The following is a 16,198-nucleotide window of genomic DNA, read 5'->3' on the forward strand; positions in this document are numbered from 1 at the left end:
TAAATGTTTTGGCTTCCGTAGTCCAGAGCTCCAGCTGCTGGGACGGTCTGACCCTTCCCAAAGACTGCTCCTAAGCCTCCGGCACCCCTAGCCCCGCAGTCCCCCGCTGCTGCCCGACCTGCGCTGCGTCTTGGCTCAGTGTTTGCAAATGCCTCCCCGCTACGGCCCATCCCTAATCCCCGAGGCGGGAGGCACCGCTCAGAGCAACGCCAAGAACTTCCCTGCCGTTCCTGCGCTCTGCTTCTTCCGACGGCTTATATGGGCCCACGCCTGAGGTGCGACGGGAAACAGAAGCCCCGAGCAGCTCCCAGCAACGGGAGCATCCTGGAGGGTACCCTGGGGACTGGCAAGGAGCAGGAGGGGCCCACACCCCTGCTTCCTCCTAAGTCCCCAGCTGGAGGAGGCGAGCGGCCGGAATGAAACGGGAGACGTAACTGGGGGAGCTCCTGAGCACGTCAGGCGTATTTCTCAAAGTGATGGCACATTGTTCGTGTGCCCTGCGGGTTCCTCCCGAGAGCTGTCTCTGAGGCAGCCCTCGAGGACTCGCCCCTCGCCTCCGGAGTCGCTGCAGCGGCGGGGACAACCTCCCCGAAAACCCGAGCCCTCTCTGCGTCTCCAGCGTGGCAGACTTTTGACGGCCTCCACGGCTGCATGTCTGCCAGGGCGCCGGGCACTGGGAAATGCTATTCTAAACGGGTGCAGTCTCAGGCACCCATCACTCGGTGGTGGCACCACGAATGAGAGTCCTGCATCTTGTCCGTCAGTGAAATTCAAGGCGGCGGGTTGCACGGACGAAGTGAGGAGGGAGGACTCCCCTGAACTCGCCGCTGGAGAAGCAGGGGACGAGGAGAGCAGTCAAGCCAGGGAAGGCTCCGCACCCCTCGCCGCGGAGCGTGGGCACTCTGCGGAGGCTGTTGCCGCGCCTGCGGGGCTGCGTGGCGCCGAGCTCGGTGATCACAGCCTGAGAGTGTCAGGAGCCACATCCCCTTCGTAACCTGACGAGGGGAGCCGCTTCCACTGCTTTCCAGAGGCGGGAGACAAACTGGTAAACAAACAAACGAACAAACAAATAAAATTTAAGCTCCTCGTCGCTTTACAGAATTGTGATCATCGGGTTTCAGGGCAAGAGTTACCTCTGGCTTTTACCATTCATTCATCCCAAAACCGAGAAAGGGGGACCGATCAGGGCGAGCGGGAGCAGACCGAAGGATTTGCCGGTCAAACACCCTTCAGTCGTGAGAGCAGCACTTGAACCCGGCCCCCCCTTGCCTCAGGGAATCGTCTCTGCTTTTAATTAAATGCTGGTATCCCTTTTTCTTAAAACGCAACCTAGAAGGGCAGGTCGCCATTTCACGGGGAGCAGCCGGCGTGTGCTGGCTGCTGAGCATCCGACTTTACAACCGACCGGATCGGGCGGTCCCTCACCGCATCCCTGCCATTTCGGTACGCACGAAGCACTCTGGCAAGGAGAGACGTGGAGATGTCGCGCCAGTTTATTGCAAAAACACTAAAGGAAAGGCAAGGGCCGAGTGAAACAGGGAGGGTAGGATCTGGGCCCACTCCCTCGGACAGACAGCCCATCTGCTGCAGATACCCCCAATTCTCCGGGCCACCCGTGCCGCTGTTGTATGTGTGTCTGTATCTGTGTGCGTGGAGTCTGACCCCTGACGGGAGTGCAAAGAAGAGGCTGAGGAGGTGGCCGGTGATTGTGGGGCCAGGTGGGCCCCTGTGATCAGAGGATCGGGGCGCTAGGATGCACGACCCGTCGGGGTTTGCGGCGGCATTGCTCTCTAAACCCAGGGCAGCGGGCAGACTCCCTAGGGTTTCCGCACACACTGCACCGGGAGACTTGCCTCCGGGCGTCTCCGGCAATCCCCTAGCCGGAATGATCTCACTGGATTTCTTCGCTGTCTGAACCATGTCTCGAAATCTTATTTAAAAAGTGAAAATGAAAACCTCGCCCCGCGTTGTATTTGGAGGGAGAAAGCCACAGCTCCCCGCCTTAGCAAGTACAGTTTGTCCAAGAACCGTACGTCGGGCAGGGCTGGGGCAGGTGCGAGCAGACACTAGATCCGAGCAGCTGCCATTCCCACCGGCACGGCAGAGCTCTCTCAAGGGGAAAGCTTTCACTTTTGAGCTCACGTCGGGCCGCGACGGCAAGCGGTCAGAGAGCCTTTGTCCCAAGGGTCTGAGCCCAGCGGACACAGAGGGACGCGCCATGCCTCTCCTTGGCAGGCACTAGTCCTGCTGCCCTCCCGCCGCGGTGAAGGCTCGCCGCCCGCTTCCCTCAGCGCCTTGGAGCAGCTTGGGATGGAGATGATTTGTGGGGGCGAGTGAAGGAATTATTTGGTCTGTTTCCTGAAGAGAACGATCCTTCGCTTTTTTTTTTCTTTCATTCATTTATTTTTAAATTTTTCTTTATTTATTTGTTTTTCTTCCTTATGCATACCAAAGGTAAACAAATGTGGGCAGATATGTCCCGTTCTCTCTTCCTCATCCGTCATTCCGAGGACATGGGCAAAAACTGGCGAAGGAGTGGGAGGAGATGATGGGCAACAGGGTACCCTCCCCCAGGAAAAAAAAAAGGGGGGGGGGGGGAGGGGGGAGGAGGAGAGGGGGGGGAAAGGGAGGAGAGAAACGAAAAATGTGTAGCAAAGCCTTCCTCTTAAACCTAAAGGGAATCACTGGAGAAGTAGGCAGTTGGTTACTGGGAAAAGCAGAAATTAAATCTACCTCGATCCTGCTCAAAATTAAAAAACGCCCCAGTGTCTGTGCTTCAGAACAGCAAGGAGGATTCTGCTGGGTAGAAATTACTCCAGACATGTCTCCCTCCCGTAACTCCCTCCCCGCCTCCTGCTCCCTCCCTGCACCCGAAACCTGCCGAGGAGCACGAAATAGGCTTGGTCCTGCCGGGCACCTCCACGGAGCAGGCCTGCAGGTTTTCCTGTAATTCCGGGATTCCCTGTTGTAAGCTCCTAAACAGAATATTGAAACCATTTTCCTTATGATGCATGTTCTAGCCTTGTAGCGCTGGCACTAAACAAATAGGAAAAGTGTGCTAAAGGGAGGCTACGGTTACAGCATCTTGGCCTGACGTTTCCACATATAATTAAAACCACAGCCACAATAATACATAAATAAATAACAGCAAACAGAAGGATCCTTTCCTCTTCCAGTCAAAGTCAACTGGTTTGGTTTTGTCACTCTGTTATTTTATTGAAGTGGTCTACGCCATTCCGTCCTAATTTTATTCGATTTTTTTTTTTTTTTTTTAGTGGGACGGATAGCAAGGGAAGAAATTATACATTTGTTTTTCTTTTGAGTAGATATTTAGTTTTCATTTTCTTGTATTTTAAAACAAATACCTTGACTGGCTCATGTTTGATCTTTGCAAGAAGGAAGTCTACCTTGCAAAGGAATGTGCAGCAGTTTGGTATGAAAATGGGGTTGTGACTCACAGCTGCAGGCAGAGGGAAAAAAAAAAAAAGGTGTTGTGGTGTCAGCCAGAGGTGTTCAGTCTAATAACTCAAGCTGTAAACTGTATCCTCTAAAATTACTTACGTAGTAAATCAATCAGGAGTTAAAAAATAGACTGGGAAGTGCAAGGGAGGAAAAAACTATTATAGAAATTCTCTTAATTAAAATTATTTGTAATGACGGAGAATTAGGAGTTTAATATTTTCCTCGTCCTCTTAAATGTCAGCCTGATACAGTTAATTGCCCTTCTACGGTCTACGGCGCTTCACCTACGCAGTCCGCGAAGCAGCAGAAACTTGAAACGCGCGTTTCAGGATAGTTGTTTCACTGACTGCTGTCCCAGATTTACATCTAATTTTGACCATCTAGAGGGGGATTAGTTTTTTTTTTATTTACTGCAACAGACAGCCGAGGCAGTGAGCCATCGCCCACCACCGCAGGAGAACCCTCGAAAGAGCCTTCCTCACCCACCCGGACAGGGTGCTCTGCATGGACGAGGGGAAGACGCTTCTGTAATGCCTCCCTTCCCGAGATAGCCGCATTTTCCAATCTCTTCTTGCCTGCCGTAGGTGTATCTAATGTGGGAACAGTGGGGTAACTGGGGGCGCTTTGAAGAGAGCGCACTCTCCCCTTAGCCGCTGATTTTGCCGCACGATCCAGGAGAAGAGGAGGGGAAAAAACGCAACTCCGGTGTCATCTGCAGAGCTATGCTGCGAAGGAATGGAGCGAGTAATGAAGCAGAAATCGGAAAGGTGGATCCCAGGTCGAGAAACTGCCTTTCAGAAGACATTTCCCTGTTTTCAGCAGCGGTCGCCTTCTCTGAGCCGTGTCATGGAAACGAGACGCAGGCGGTGGCTTTCTGGGGGTTGATCCTTTACTGCTGGGGAAAGTAACTTGCTGGAAAGATTTCTAACGGGGGAAACGTTCGACGATTGCAAAAGAAACAAACCAAAAAAAAAAAAAAAAAAAAAAAAAAAAAAAAGGCAGGACAATATTAGGCAAAATAAAACAAGGCAAGATAAATCTGGTGGGGAAATCGCCCTACAGAAGTCAGCAAATGTTTAGAGTGGAACTAAGAAGTCAACAACAATTAAAATGTGAGAGCCACCTTCATTAGTATTCTGGACACAAGGTCTAGCTTTTATGTTTATCTTTCTCCGCGGATCAATATTGTAGCAGCATGTGCTGGGGACGAGCAGAAATCTGGCCACTGCATGTGGCTGACTTTTCCCTCTCTCCCTACAGGTCAGATCATCTTCATCAAAATAGGTCACATCGTCTTCATAACTATCATCACCTAATGCGGCCACAGGCCTGGCTCTCATTAAAACCGGTATTTAATCTAGGGGCTGTGACTAAGAATCAAAGGAGAAGAGCTGTTTGCCCACGCAGAGGCATTAGTGTGATAGGAAGAAGGAAATGTTTTGGGTTTGGTTGGTTTGGGGTTTTGTTTTGGTTTTGGTTTTGTTTTTTTTTTTTTTTTTAATTGTAAGGAGAACTGCCTTTTTTCCCCCCTTTTTTTTTTCTTTTCCTCAGACTGCTTTATCTCGAAATCCAGACCGTACCCACGCACACGGGCGCGCACACACGCACAGACCTCGTCCGCCCAGAGGTCTCCGCGGCAGATATGGGCTGGCAGGTCGGACCTAGTCGAGCTCCTTCGCTGTTCAGGACTGACTGGGCCGAACAGCTGCCCCCAGGTCCCCAGGTCTGTGTGTAGCCGGTCGCGTCCGAGGCTCGGCGTGTAACCCCACGACACCTGCGGCCGGCGGAGCCCCACTGGGCGGTGTCGGGGCGGCTCGGTCCCGCGGCAGCCAGTCTGCCTGCTCCGGGCAGGACATCCCGGTTCCCCACAGCCGAGTCTACGGCCGCCCCCAGCCCTCTGCGAGGAGCGGTGGTGCTGCGCGTGTAAAACACTCGCTCCGTCACTTATTGGCGCTTGAGTTACTTCCCACCCCCATCTCCATGCTTCAGAGGCCCGTTCTTTTATTTTTAACACCAGTCGAGCGTACTTTCTCCTACGGGACGCCACAGCTGGCTGCCGCGCGTGGGGCAGTCCTAGAAGAGCTCTCTCCGCGCCGGATACCGCCGCGCAGCCCCGCCGGGTCCTCCCTCCGGCGTCTCCGAAAAGCTCTCGGGGCCACGGACGAGGGACGCGAGGAACCTGCTCGTGTTTCCTGCTCTGCGAGGAAGTGGCACCGGCGGTGCATCTGGCGCGGCGCTTCCTCTCCTCGGGACAGCAATGGGACAGCCACTTTGAAGTGTTATTAAATAAAGACATGAAACCTCTGGCGAAGGTCCTCCCTCCTCCGGTCTTCTCCTCTTTTCTCTTCTCTTCTTTTCCCCCAAGCATTAAAAGCAGAGAAACCTTCCAGCCTGATCGGGAAAAAAAATAAAAAAGAGAAACTCCAAAGCACTGGGAAGGAATTGCACTTTGCGAGGAAGAGGGACACCGTACCCTGCAGGGTGGGACAATAGTTTTTTGCTTGCTCTGCTGGTGAAATGCGGCTCCCTTCCTCGGTCGTCTGGATCCAGGGAAGAGGGGGGAAAGAATAAAAACAACAACAAAAAAGACGGAAGGAAAGGAAGGAGGGGGGGATTAAAAGAGATAGAGAGGAAAAAAACTAACCACGAGATTAAAAAACACCAACACAAAGCCCAATCATTCATGGAGATGAAAATACACATACCTCTCTGTGCCCGAGAGCACGTCGAGCGTGCACGCGTGGCTAGGGAGAGGTTTAGAGGAGTCTGTTATGCCTTCGTAGCGGCAGGAAAAGTGTTCGAATTTCTGAAAACAAAGGGGAAACTTAAAAGGCTGTTAGGGGTTGGGGAAGGTCTGGCCAGAGCCGAGAGCATCCTAGGCTGCTACCCCCCGGCAGCCCGAGGCAGGGGCTCAGCTAGGCAGGGGCAGCCTCTTGCCCGGCTGCATCGATACCTCCGATCTCGGCGGCCGCTGCGCGCTCGGCGTTCTGGAGAGAGCTGACGTATTTCATTTTATTTATTTTATTTTATTTCGGTTTGGACTGTTGTCATCTCTGTTTGGTGGGAGGTTGGTTTGCTTTGGGTTTGCTGGGTTTTTTTTGCCACCACCACCGCCTGTCATACAAAGACACCATAGCAGCTAAACCAGGTGCAGAAGAGAGTTTGATTAGCTACGAGCAGCGGGGGCAGGTACAAGCAGAGTAGAGCCCTATCACTATTTCAGAGAGCGTGTGGCACAGCACAGCTTGTTTTACGGACGGACAAGCTTTTTTCCTTTTTTTTTTTTTTGTTTTTTTTTTTGTTTTTTTTTTTTAATTTTTTTGTGGGGTGGGTGGGGCGCATGAGAAGAAAGCATTTCCCAGGGAAATCGAGGCTCTCCAAACAAAGTTAGAACATAATGTTGTCATTACTACTACTACTAAAAACTAAAACCGCCATTCCACACTGGTTTTCACGAAAAAATGAGATTCACACCGTTGGAAGAGAATTGGCCGAGTGAGGCTTCTGAAGCCTGGAACAGGGTTTCAGTAGAAAGGCAGTGCTATGTCCCCCACTCCCCACCGGCTGTGGGGACCTAGAGGCCAGAGGGACCCGGAGCCGTCGGGGCAGCGTCGTCGGTGTGGCCAAGGCACGCTGCCCAGTGTGGCTGGGTGTGAAGGTTGGGGGAGGGTCGTAGGTGCCGAAGGAGTCTCCAGTCACCCTGCGGTGACCTGCGGTCACCCAGGTTGCCTTCAGAGCCGGAGTAGGGAGGCTTGGAAATATTAGGCTCAGTGCGGAGACAAAGGGAGAGCTGAAGGTGTAGGAATAGAGGTGACGGGAACGAGGTGGAGGAAGGGGAGAGGGCAGGAGAGCGATGGAGGAGGACTCCGGGGTCGCGAAGGGTCCCTGTGGCCGGGCCACCCGCGCACAAAATTGCGAGGCGTGTCTTGGCTTCCCTACCCCCCCAAAACAAACAAAAAAAACCCCAAACCAAAACAACAACATCAACAACAAAATCAACTCCTGAACCCGATGAATTACCGCTCTCCCTTAAGCGTGGCAGGGCCGGGCCAGGGTCAGGGCCTGGGGGAGGCGAGCGGAGAGGAGCTGAGGGCTGGATGCTCCAAGGCTAGGGTCAAGTTCAGGGCCAGCCCAGGGAGGACGGGGGGGGGGGAGCCTTGTTCATGGCCACAGACTCTGCGAGCCCTTTCCCGGGCCTGCCGAAGAAGCCTTCCTGCCCGGAGGGAGCGGAGTTGATCCTGCTTCCACACGACCTGCGCTTGGGCCGGGGGATTGCCTGTCTCCTCTACTCATTCCCGCTATCGGATATCGAGGAATAGAATATCGAATCTGAGTGTCTCACGAAGCCAGAAAGTCTCCAAAGGGAGGGAAAGAGGGAGTTCAACTCAGGTGCCCTTCTCGCCGGCCGGGACAGAGCCCACTAGGGTGGGAGTAGGCGGCTGAACCCCGGAGAGGGATTCGTCGCCCATGGGCAGGGCTGCCCGTGCGCCCCCGGGCCCGAGAAGAGATCTGGACAGCCCGCGGCTAGCAGAGATTGACAGCACACACCGGGCTCTCAAGCAGGACCTCCGTTTGGCTTCCCGGCTGCAAGAAGGCCGGCAGGACAAAGAGGATCCTCGCAGCTGCATTTCCCACGGATGTCTCCAAGGGGCAAGCGGCATATGCCAATGATTGTAATAATTTCTTTTTCGTAATATTATTGCCGATCATAAATTAGGTTTTAACAGCCGTTTGATTACACGGGGAGCGTGCCGTGTACGCGGGGATGGCCGCGCTGGAAAGGGCGCGGCCGCAGAGGACGCTCCGTCTCCACTCCGTATGTAAAGTTCTCTGGCAGTGGCAGGACTAGGGGGTCTTTCCCTCCCTCCTCCCCCTTAGTATAGGCAACCCTCATCTCTCTCCAGAAGTGATCAAGGCCTTGCGTACCCTCATCTTTCCACATATCTTCTCCTTACAGACTCGGGACACCTCTATTGATATTAGAACAGAGAACAAAGCCCGAAAAAAACAAAGCAACAACTGGCCCAGGAGGCGGTGATGGGGTCGGCCGAGTGTGAGGAGCAAAGGTCTCTCTCTGCACAAACTGCCGCTGAAGGCAGTGCAGCCACCACAGGGCGCTCGGAGCCTGGCTCACAGCACTGCCTCCTCGCAGGGGCACATTTCGGTGGCTTGGCAAGGCTGAGATTTTAACACAATCTCCCGAGTGCTCTAACACGCGCCTCTGGTGCCCCAGTACTGCAGATTCTGCTCGGAGCCCCGCTGGCCGCCGGCCCCAAAGGGGCAGTTCCGCCAGTCGCACCCCGACGGCGTCCCGGGAAAGGCATAGCCCAGCAGTTCTCGATCCCCCGTTCATCTTAAAACTCCAACTTCTCCCTGGGCTTAAAAAATGCTACCAACAAACCAATAAAAAATATCGAAAACAAACAAAAGACAAAGAAAGAGAAACAAACAAATAAAAAGAAAGAGAGAGGGGAAGGGAGGTAAAATACCTCAATACCTCGAAGGGACGAATTACCTCTCGGGCATCGCCACTTTGTCCTCTCCAGTGCTGGGTGTAGGTTATCGAAAATACGGGAGATGCAGGACAGTACTGACGGCACAAAGCTGCTCTGCTCAGTGCCTGGCCATCGCCGTTCTACCTTCCTCCCGCCTTGTCACCCTGCTGAGGCTACGAGCTTCCCAAGGCACACACGCTTCGGGAAAGAGGGATGAGCCCACGTATGACAGAAGTAGAAGGTAGTTACACTCTTGTCATGTAAAGCCTTCGTAAAGGAAATCCCACCTTGTAAGCCATTTGGGGAAGATTAAAGTCCTCAGCCTTCTTGTTTAGCACAGGGAATTTCCAATTTATTTTAGTTCTGTTTTGTTCTGTGACGAGGAGCCCATCTGCAAGAGATCTTCGTGTTTCAGAACACAGTGGATTCTTTAAAAACATTTGTTTTGTAGCTGTGGCTCAGCCCCTCACCTGTGTTAGTTCAGGTTTCAGAGAGCGTATGTCATAGAAAAGAAACACCTCTTGCAGTTTCAACACGTTTTATTATATTTCTGTATGCATTACTCTCAAAACATATCACAAGAAATGATGAAACCACTTAAAACCTTCAAATAAAAAATCTGAAACAGTTTATGCTCACAATTGTACATATTTATAGTTAAGAAACATTCTTTATAAATACTGTTTCCTCTGTAGCAAGTTAATACCATAATTTAATTACAAATGGATAAATATGGTAACAGGTATTTACAGGAGGAAGGGTGTTATTACAGAAAAGCTAACGGCACGACGTTTATTTTTTTTTTTTTCTCACAATCTTCTGAACAGGAACTAACAAATTGAACTTGCAAAAGCACTAAAACATCACATGTAAACCCAGCTAACAGAAAAAAATACATTCACAAGCGTTGTTCGTGTGTGTGTCTGTAACAGAATGGAGACTTTGGCACGGTATTTCTCCCCCAGTCTATAGTTGAAATGCAGTTTACAATCAAGTTGCCTCTTAAAAAGGAACACAATATTCAAGATATCACAATTACAAAAGAAACCATTTTTTCTTCCACGTTACTTTTTTTATAAGGAGTGAACTAAAAAAATTAGGAGAGAGGGAGGCAAGGAGGGGGAATGGGAGAAAAGAAAACAAGTCCATCACTTTCTCAGGGAAGAAGAGGAAAAAAGAAAGACACCCGCCCCCACAAAAAAAAAAAAAAAGGACCAAAAACAATAAAAAAGAAGAATAAGAAAGAAAAGAACCAATCCGCGGTTTACAAAAGGGACAAACTTCTATACACCAAGAATCCAGGAAAACTTTGTTTCCCACCTCACCAGAGGAAGGAGAGGGCCGCTATGTACACAGTTCGTGGGGCAGGAGGCTGCTGACTGCTCCGGACCAGCAGGCGCAGGGCCAGAGGGGTTTGAGTCTCTGATCTTTTGTCTGAAGGCTCTAGAGAGAGTTTCTTTCCGTTGGCTTGGGAAGAGTTTTGCTGGGTGGTGTGTTGATGGCATATAGGCTCGTCTTTCCACCCTTCTCTCTTCTCTTTCCATTCCTCTGTTTATTTACTCCTTCTCTTACATTGTCAGGACATACTTTTATAGATTTTTTTTTTTTTTCTTGTTCAAAATGTTATCGGAAAGAAACGAAAGGAAAAAATTCCAACAACAACAACAACAAAAAAAAAGACCCGAAGGCAGGTGGGGTGTGGGAAGATAAAGAAACCCGTCCCCATCCTGCTCGGTCGTCATGTCACTGCCAGTGGGTGCCGTGTCACCTCCTGGCGCATCTCCGGCGGATTCGCTCCCTCCTGCCCGCCGCTGCCACCGCCTCTGGGGCGGGAGGAGAGCAGAGGGCACGGTGGGGCCGTGCAGAGCAGTCTGGCGGGGCCCTACACGTACCACTCGTTGAAGTTGGAGGAGAGGCTGCTGTGGCCGCCGCCACCGCCTCCGCCGCTGCCACTGCCGCCTCCCCGGTGCACGGCGGACACTGCTGCCGCCGCTGCCGCCGCCGCTGCCGCCGCAGCCGGGGAAAGGTTGCTGGTGCTCTGCGACTCGGCGCTGGGGGACACCAGCCCCGGGGGGGTGGAGGACTCGTAGCCGGAGCTGGCGGCTGGGGAGGATTCGGAGCCTTGCGGGGACGACTCGTGCACCTGGGGGGCAAAGGCAACACGGCCGGGTGGAAGGGGGACGAGGAGGCCGCCGCCGCCCCCTGGGCGCTCCCCCCGCCGCCGGCACGGCCCGCCGCCCCCAGGCCCCGCGCCCGCCGCCCGCTGCCCCGATGGGGCGCCCGGTGCGGAACGGCCGCCCTCCCGCCTCCCGCCGCCGGTTGCGGGGCCGGGTACCTTCATGTGCTTCCGCAGGGAGCTGGGGTGGGTGTAGGACTTGTCGCACATCTTACACAGGTAGGGCTTGTCCGAGGTGTGGACGTGCATGTGCTTCTTGCGGTCGCTGCTGTTGGCGAAGCGCCGATCGCAGCCTTCAAACTCGCACTGAAAGGGCTTCTCCCCTGAAAGAGAGCGGCCAAGCAGCCGGAATGAGAGCGACTGCTCCCGCGCAAAGTCCGCGCAGTCCTCAGGCAGCCCAGTACTCGACTCCCTCGGGCTTCCCCTCCCTCCCTTCTCTCACTCCTTTCTCAACTCTTCAATTCCTGTCGCTTCTCCCAGCAGCTTGCTAAAGCAAGAGGCCGATTTTGCCCCGGCCCCCGCAATTTCGGTACACGTGCCGCTTCCACGTTGTCCTACAACAAGACGGAGTCCGGCCCCCGCCTAGTTTTCCCACCAAACACACACACATCTCGGGCACCTCCGACCCCGGGCATCCTGCGCCGTTTGATTTCAACTGGTGCCGACACAGAGCCAGCCCCGGGGAAAAAAAAAAAAAAAAAAAAAAAAAGAGAAAGGAAAAAAAGGGGGAAAAAAAGAACTGCGATTTAAAAGGGGAAAAAAAAAAAAAAAGAGAGAGAGACAGACATGCAGCCGTTTCGCTTCGGTACCAAATCCGATATCCTGTTAAACTGGAAACCATTACCGGCAGATTTAAGGCCGAGCGGATTGTTTCGTGTGTGGATATTCGAGATAAACGCACATCCACTGGGAAAACTAAACGTCTGTAAAATACTTCATTTAATTTTCATAGAGATCCTTCTCGCCCTGCTGCCAGGACTCCAAATGCAAGGGAGTAATTTGGAGGTGAGAACTTCACATCACCCCTCCTTTGGAAGGCGATGGGGGGAAGCATTTAACGTTAAATTCCATTAGCACCTAAATTGTTTCTTAAAGACATCCGCTCAGACACAATGACTTCAGTGCGGGCGTCTCATGCAAATACATTTCTCAAATTTTAAACCTTGTTAAAACTCGTCTGGCACCTCACATCGGGCTTCACACTTGAGAAAACAATAGGCCTCGAGATTTTTAGCCTTTCTCCGGGTAAATATTTGGAGTGGAAGTCGCTAAAATATTTGGCTGTCTTTTATGAAATAGTCTGGCACGGTTCGAGTCGGTAGGAGTAGTAAATGAATAATAGATGAGGCGAGAGGATGCGAATATTTTTGTTACACTCCGGCTCTGGCTATTTTTCCACGGGGGAAAGCTTGGTCTCCTTTGCTCTTATTCCACCTGATTGGGGTGGAAGTTTCCAAGCCTCAAATTCACTATTCCCTATTACTTAATTTTAATAAACTGTTGCAAAAGCACCTTAATTCACCCCGAGTGAGACTTTAAAAACACTTTATTTCTTTCTTCTTTTTTTCTTTTTCAGATGGAATGAGAAAATTTTATTGCCTTGCTCACACCATTTAAACTTAATGGAAAGCATTCCCAGAAAGAGACATTTTGCCACTTCCAAGGGGATTTTTTTACTAATGGCGGATTTTGCACGGAATTGTTTTCTGTCGGCATTCGTATATGAAGGCCACTTTCCCAAGCGCTGAATTTACATGCATTGCAAATGTATAGGGCGTTTCATGTTTATATATGTGTGTGTGCGCATACACATATACATTTCTTCACGTCTTTTAGCAGGACGGCAGAATTTACTTTGCGATGTATTGTGCATTTCTGTGGAAAGACCCCGCCGAGACTCGGCAAGAACCTACATTGCTCAACCCACTGAATTAAAAGAATTCAGTAAAAATACCTTTCCGAAATCTGGGAAAGGGGAGGCGGGGGGGGGTGGGGGGGGTGGTGTTGAGAGAGGATGCTGAGGAGGAAACCAAACTAAACGCAGCGGGAAAAGAATTTCTAAATGGGATCATCCTTATTCTGTCACTCTCATTATTTTACATCTGTCTGAGTATTGACCTGTTTATGTATATAATGTACATACACACATATATATTATATATATATATGTACAGGCAGAGGGGAGAAATCTGTCGAAAGAAAGCCGAATTACCTGTGTGCGTCCTTTTGTGAATTTTGAGGTTTTCTGATCTGGCGAAAACTTTTCCACAGCCGGGGAAGGGACAGGGGAAGGGTTTCTCTCCTGTGTGCACTCGAATATGATTGACCAGTTTGTATTTCGCTTTGAAGGGCTTGCCTTCCCGGGGACACTCCTCCCAGTAGCAGACATGGTTGCTTTGCTCGGGTCCCCCAACATGCTCCACCGAGACGTGGGTGACCAACTCGTGCATGGTGCTGAAAGTTTTATTGCAACTTTTTTTGGGGTTGTTCAGCTGCTCAGGGTCGATCCATTTGCAGATAAGCTCTTGCTTGATGCACTGCTGTCGCATGTAGCGGAAAAAGGCACCTGGGTGATGGTGGTGATGGGCTGCCATGTTCATGCCCATATTCATATTCATGGGGCCATACTGGTTGTGCAGCTGAGCCGCCGAATACGGGTCAGTCCTGGGACTGGAGACCTGGCGATACTGATCCGACCGGGCGAACACTTCCCCCGGCAAGCCCAGGCGCATCTGCCCGTTGAGGACGTTTTGAGACGCGTGGGGGCCGTGCTGGTCGTGGATGCCTGGAAAGAGGAGGTGGCTCTGAGCGTCCGTGTGCGGATGGTGCAGGCTGCCGGCCGCAGGGCCGAAGATGCCGTGCTGCCCGCCGGCCGGCGACGAGTCCCCGAAGCCACGGCTGCGAAACAAGAAGTCCCGGGTGGAGTTGAACGGTGCCCCGGAGTAGGAGCCGACGTGGGCGGCGTGGGGCCCGAGGGCGGCGGCGGGGTAGCCGGGCGCCTGCGAGGTGAACGCCGAGCTCTGCCCGGGGGAGAGGTCGTGGGCGCCGGCGTTGAGCTTGAAGGCGCCCATGTGCGCCGCCGCCGAGTCCACGAAGCTGTTCTGTGCTGCCAGGCTCAGCTCTCGGTCCTGCATCTCCGCCGCGGCCGAGTGGTGATGCCGGGCGAAGGTGCCCACGCCGAGGGCCGGGAACTGCGGGCCGGCGTCCAGCAGCATGGTCCGCTCCACTCCAGGGACGCCGCCGCTGTCGCCACCCCGCTACCGCTGCCGGGCTGCTGTCGCCCGCCCGGCACGGCGCGGGGCTGCCGCCGCCGCTCCGCGCCGATTCCCCCCGGCAGTCGTCGCGTCCCCCCGCCGCCGCCCGCGCCCGCACCGACCCGCAGCCGCCGCCGCCGGAGCCGTATCCGGAGCCAGGCAGAGCAGAGTCCAAAGGCGAGCGGAGAACCAAAGTGTATTAAAGGAGCTGAGGCGGGGGCGGGCAGGGGAGGGGAGGGGGAGCAGGGGAGGGACGGGGCTGGGGACGGGGAGGGGGGGGGGGCAAAGCTCGCCTGGCCGTTCCCTGCGGCACGCACACACTCACACTCATACACAAACACACCGCCACCGCCACCCCCTCCGCCGCCACCGGGATGCCAGCCCGCCCTGCTCCGCGCCGCTACCCGCGTGGGCCGCGGCCCTCCCCGCCGCCTCGGGCCCCTCGTCACCCCCGGGCCCCTGCTCTCGTTTTATCCTCCGCCGGGCATTAGCGGTGTCTCTCACGGAGAAAAACTTGCAGCCGCAGGTTCCCACGGAGCGAAGGGACCCGGGGGGTGCCCCGCGCCGCCTCCGCGGAGGGGCGTGGAGAGGGGAGAGGGGGGAGGGGGGGTGCCGGAGGCGGATTAAAAACAATAAGGGCGGTGGTGGGGGTGGGGAGGGGAGGGAGGGGAGGCAGGGGGCGGGAAGGGGCCGCGGAGCGCCGGAGCCGGAGCGGCACGGTCGGGCTGGTGGAGTTGCAGCCTCGCTCCGCCCGCGTCCTCACTCTGTCTCGCTCTTCTGTTTATTTCGGTGGGCGCTGCTGAGGCGGCGGCTTTTTATTCCCCCCCCCCCCCCCCTCCCCTCACTCCCCCTATTTTCCTTCCCTCCCTCGCTCCCTCCCACCCCCTGCCCCTCTCCCTCTCCCCGCCCGTACTGGCGACTCTTCTCCTAACACCGCCTTCACCCGCCGCCCGGCCGCTCTCCCGGCGCCCGCTCATTGGCCCGAGCCGCCCCGTCCATCCGGGCGTCCCCGGCCACCGGCTAATGGCGGCGCTGCCGCCCCGCGCCCTGCCCGCCCCGCCGCCGCCGTTCTCCCCTTGGCCGGCCGGCCCCCACTCGCTACAGCATGGCCCCGGTTCTGTTTGGCCCTGGTGGCCGCCTTCAGCCCAGCACTGTCGGCGGCTCCGATTTGTTTTCGTGGGAGGCAGAATTGTCCGTTCGCCCCCCGCCTCCCCCCACGGCGAGGAGAAGGAGTGGCATGGCACGGAGAGGAGAGGCTCGGCGAGGCACACGCACGGAAAATATCGATGTGCGCCTGGCCATGCGATCCTGCCTCGGGAGGCAAACAAACAAAGCGAGGGGCTTAAAACATAAACAGGGGGCTGGGACGGGCGGGAGGGGGGGGTGTCCTCTTTTTATTTATTTTTCTTTCTTTTTTTTTTTTAAGGTAGTGGAGGAGAGAGGGAGGAACTCGCCCATCCTGCAGCCTTTCCCCTTTTGAGCTTAAAGCAAATTAAACTCATGATCAATAATAAAGAGAACGAGGAGGGAATCAAATAAAAGTCACGTTGGCAGAGCTATCGCATCTGGGTGGAGTGGGAGAAGAATTAAAATAAAACAAAAATTAAAATAGAAGAAGGAACGGTCGCCCTGGTTGTTCGGGCTTTTGAAACACTTGTGCAGGAGCCGATCTGCCTGTGTTGTGAATGTGCATCCGGGAGCAGATGCTTTAGGACTTTTCCTTGTCTCTCTTCTTTCTTCAAAAAGAAACGGAAGAAAAAAAAATTAGAGAGAGAGAGAAAACCAACCCCAAAATCCACCCTGCCATTGTT

The 16,198-nt window shown here is 53.9% G+C and overlaps 2 protein-coding genes across 2 annotated transcripts; both read right to left on the reverse strand.

Annotated features, from left to right (window-relative positions):
* Window positions 1–2,500: 2,500 nt before the first annotated feature.
* On the reverse strand, window positions 2,501–7,755 carry LOC135175175 (uncharacterized). Its single transcript, XM_064142942.1, has 6 exons — window positions 7,638–7,755; window positions 7,024–7,397; window positions 5,936–6,002; window positions 4,980–5,853; window positions 3,874–4,084; window positions 2,501–2,524 (listed from the first exon to the last, which is right to left on the reverse strand). The coding sequence occupies exons 1-6, from the start codon at window positions 7,753–7,755 to the stop codon at window positions 2,501–2,503; spliced, it is 1,668 nt and encodes a 555-aa protein (XP_063999012.1).
* A 1,723-nt stretch (window positions 7,756–9,478) lies between these two features.
* Window positions 9,479–15,188, reverse strand: ZIC2 (Zic family member 2). Its single transcript, XM_064143829.1, has 3 exons — window positions 13,346–15,188; window positions 11,293–11,456; window positions 9,479–11,100 (listed from the first exon to the last, which is right to left on the reverse strand). The coding sequence occupies exons 1-3, from the start codon at window positions 14,346–14,348 to the stop codon at window positions 10,840–10,842; spliced, it is 1,428 nt and encodes a 475-aa protein (XP_063999899.1). The 5' UTR covers window positions 14,349–15,188; the 3' UTR covers window positions 9,479–10,839.
* Between the last annotated feature and the right edge of the window lie 1,010 nt (window positions 15,189–16,198).

The sequence above is a fragment of the Pogoniulus pusillus genome, chromosome 5 (assembly GCF_015220805.1).
Source record: "Pogoniulus pusillus isolate bPogPus1 chromosome 5, bPogPus1.pri, whole genome shotgun sequence".
Classification (NCBI taxonomy): domain Eukaryota; kingdom Metazoa; phylum Chordata; class Aves; order Piciformes; family Lybiidae; genus Pogoniulus; species Pogoniulus pusillus.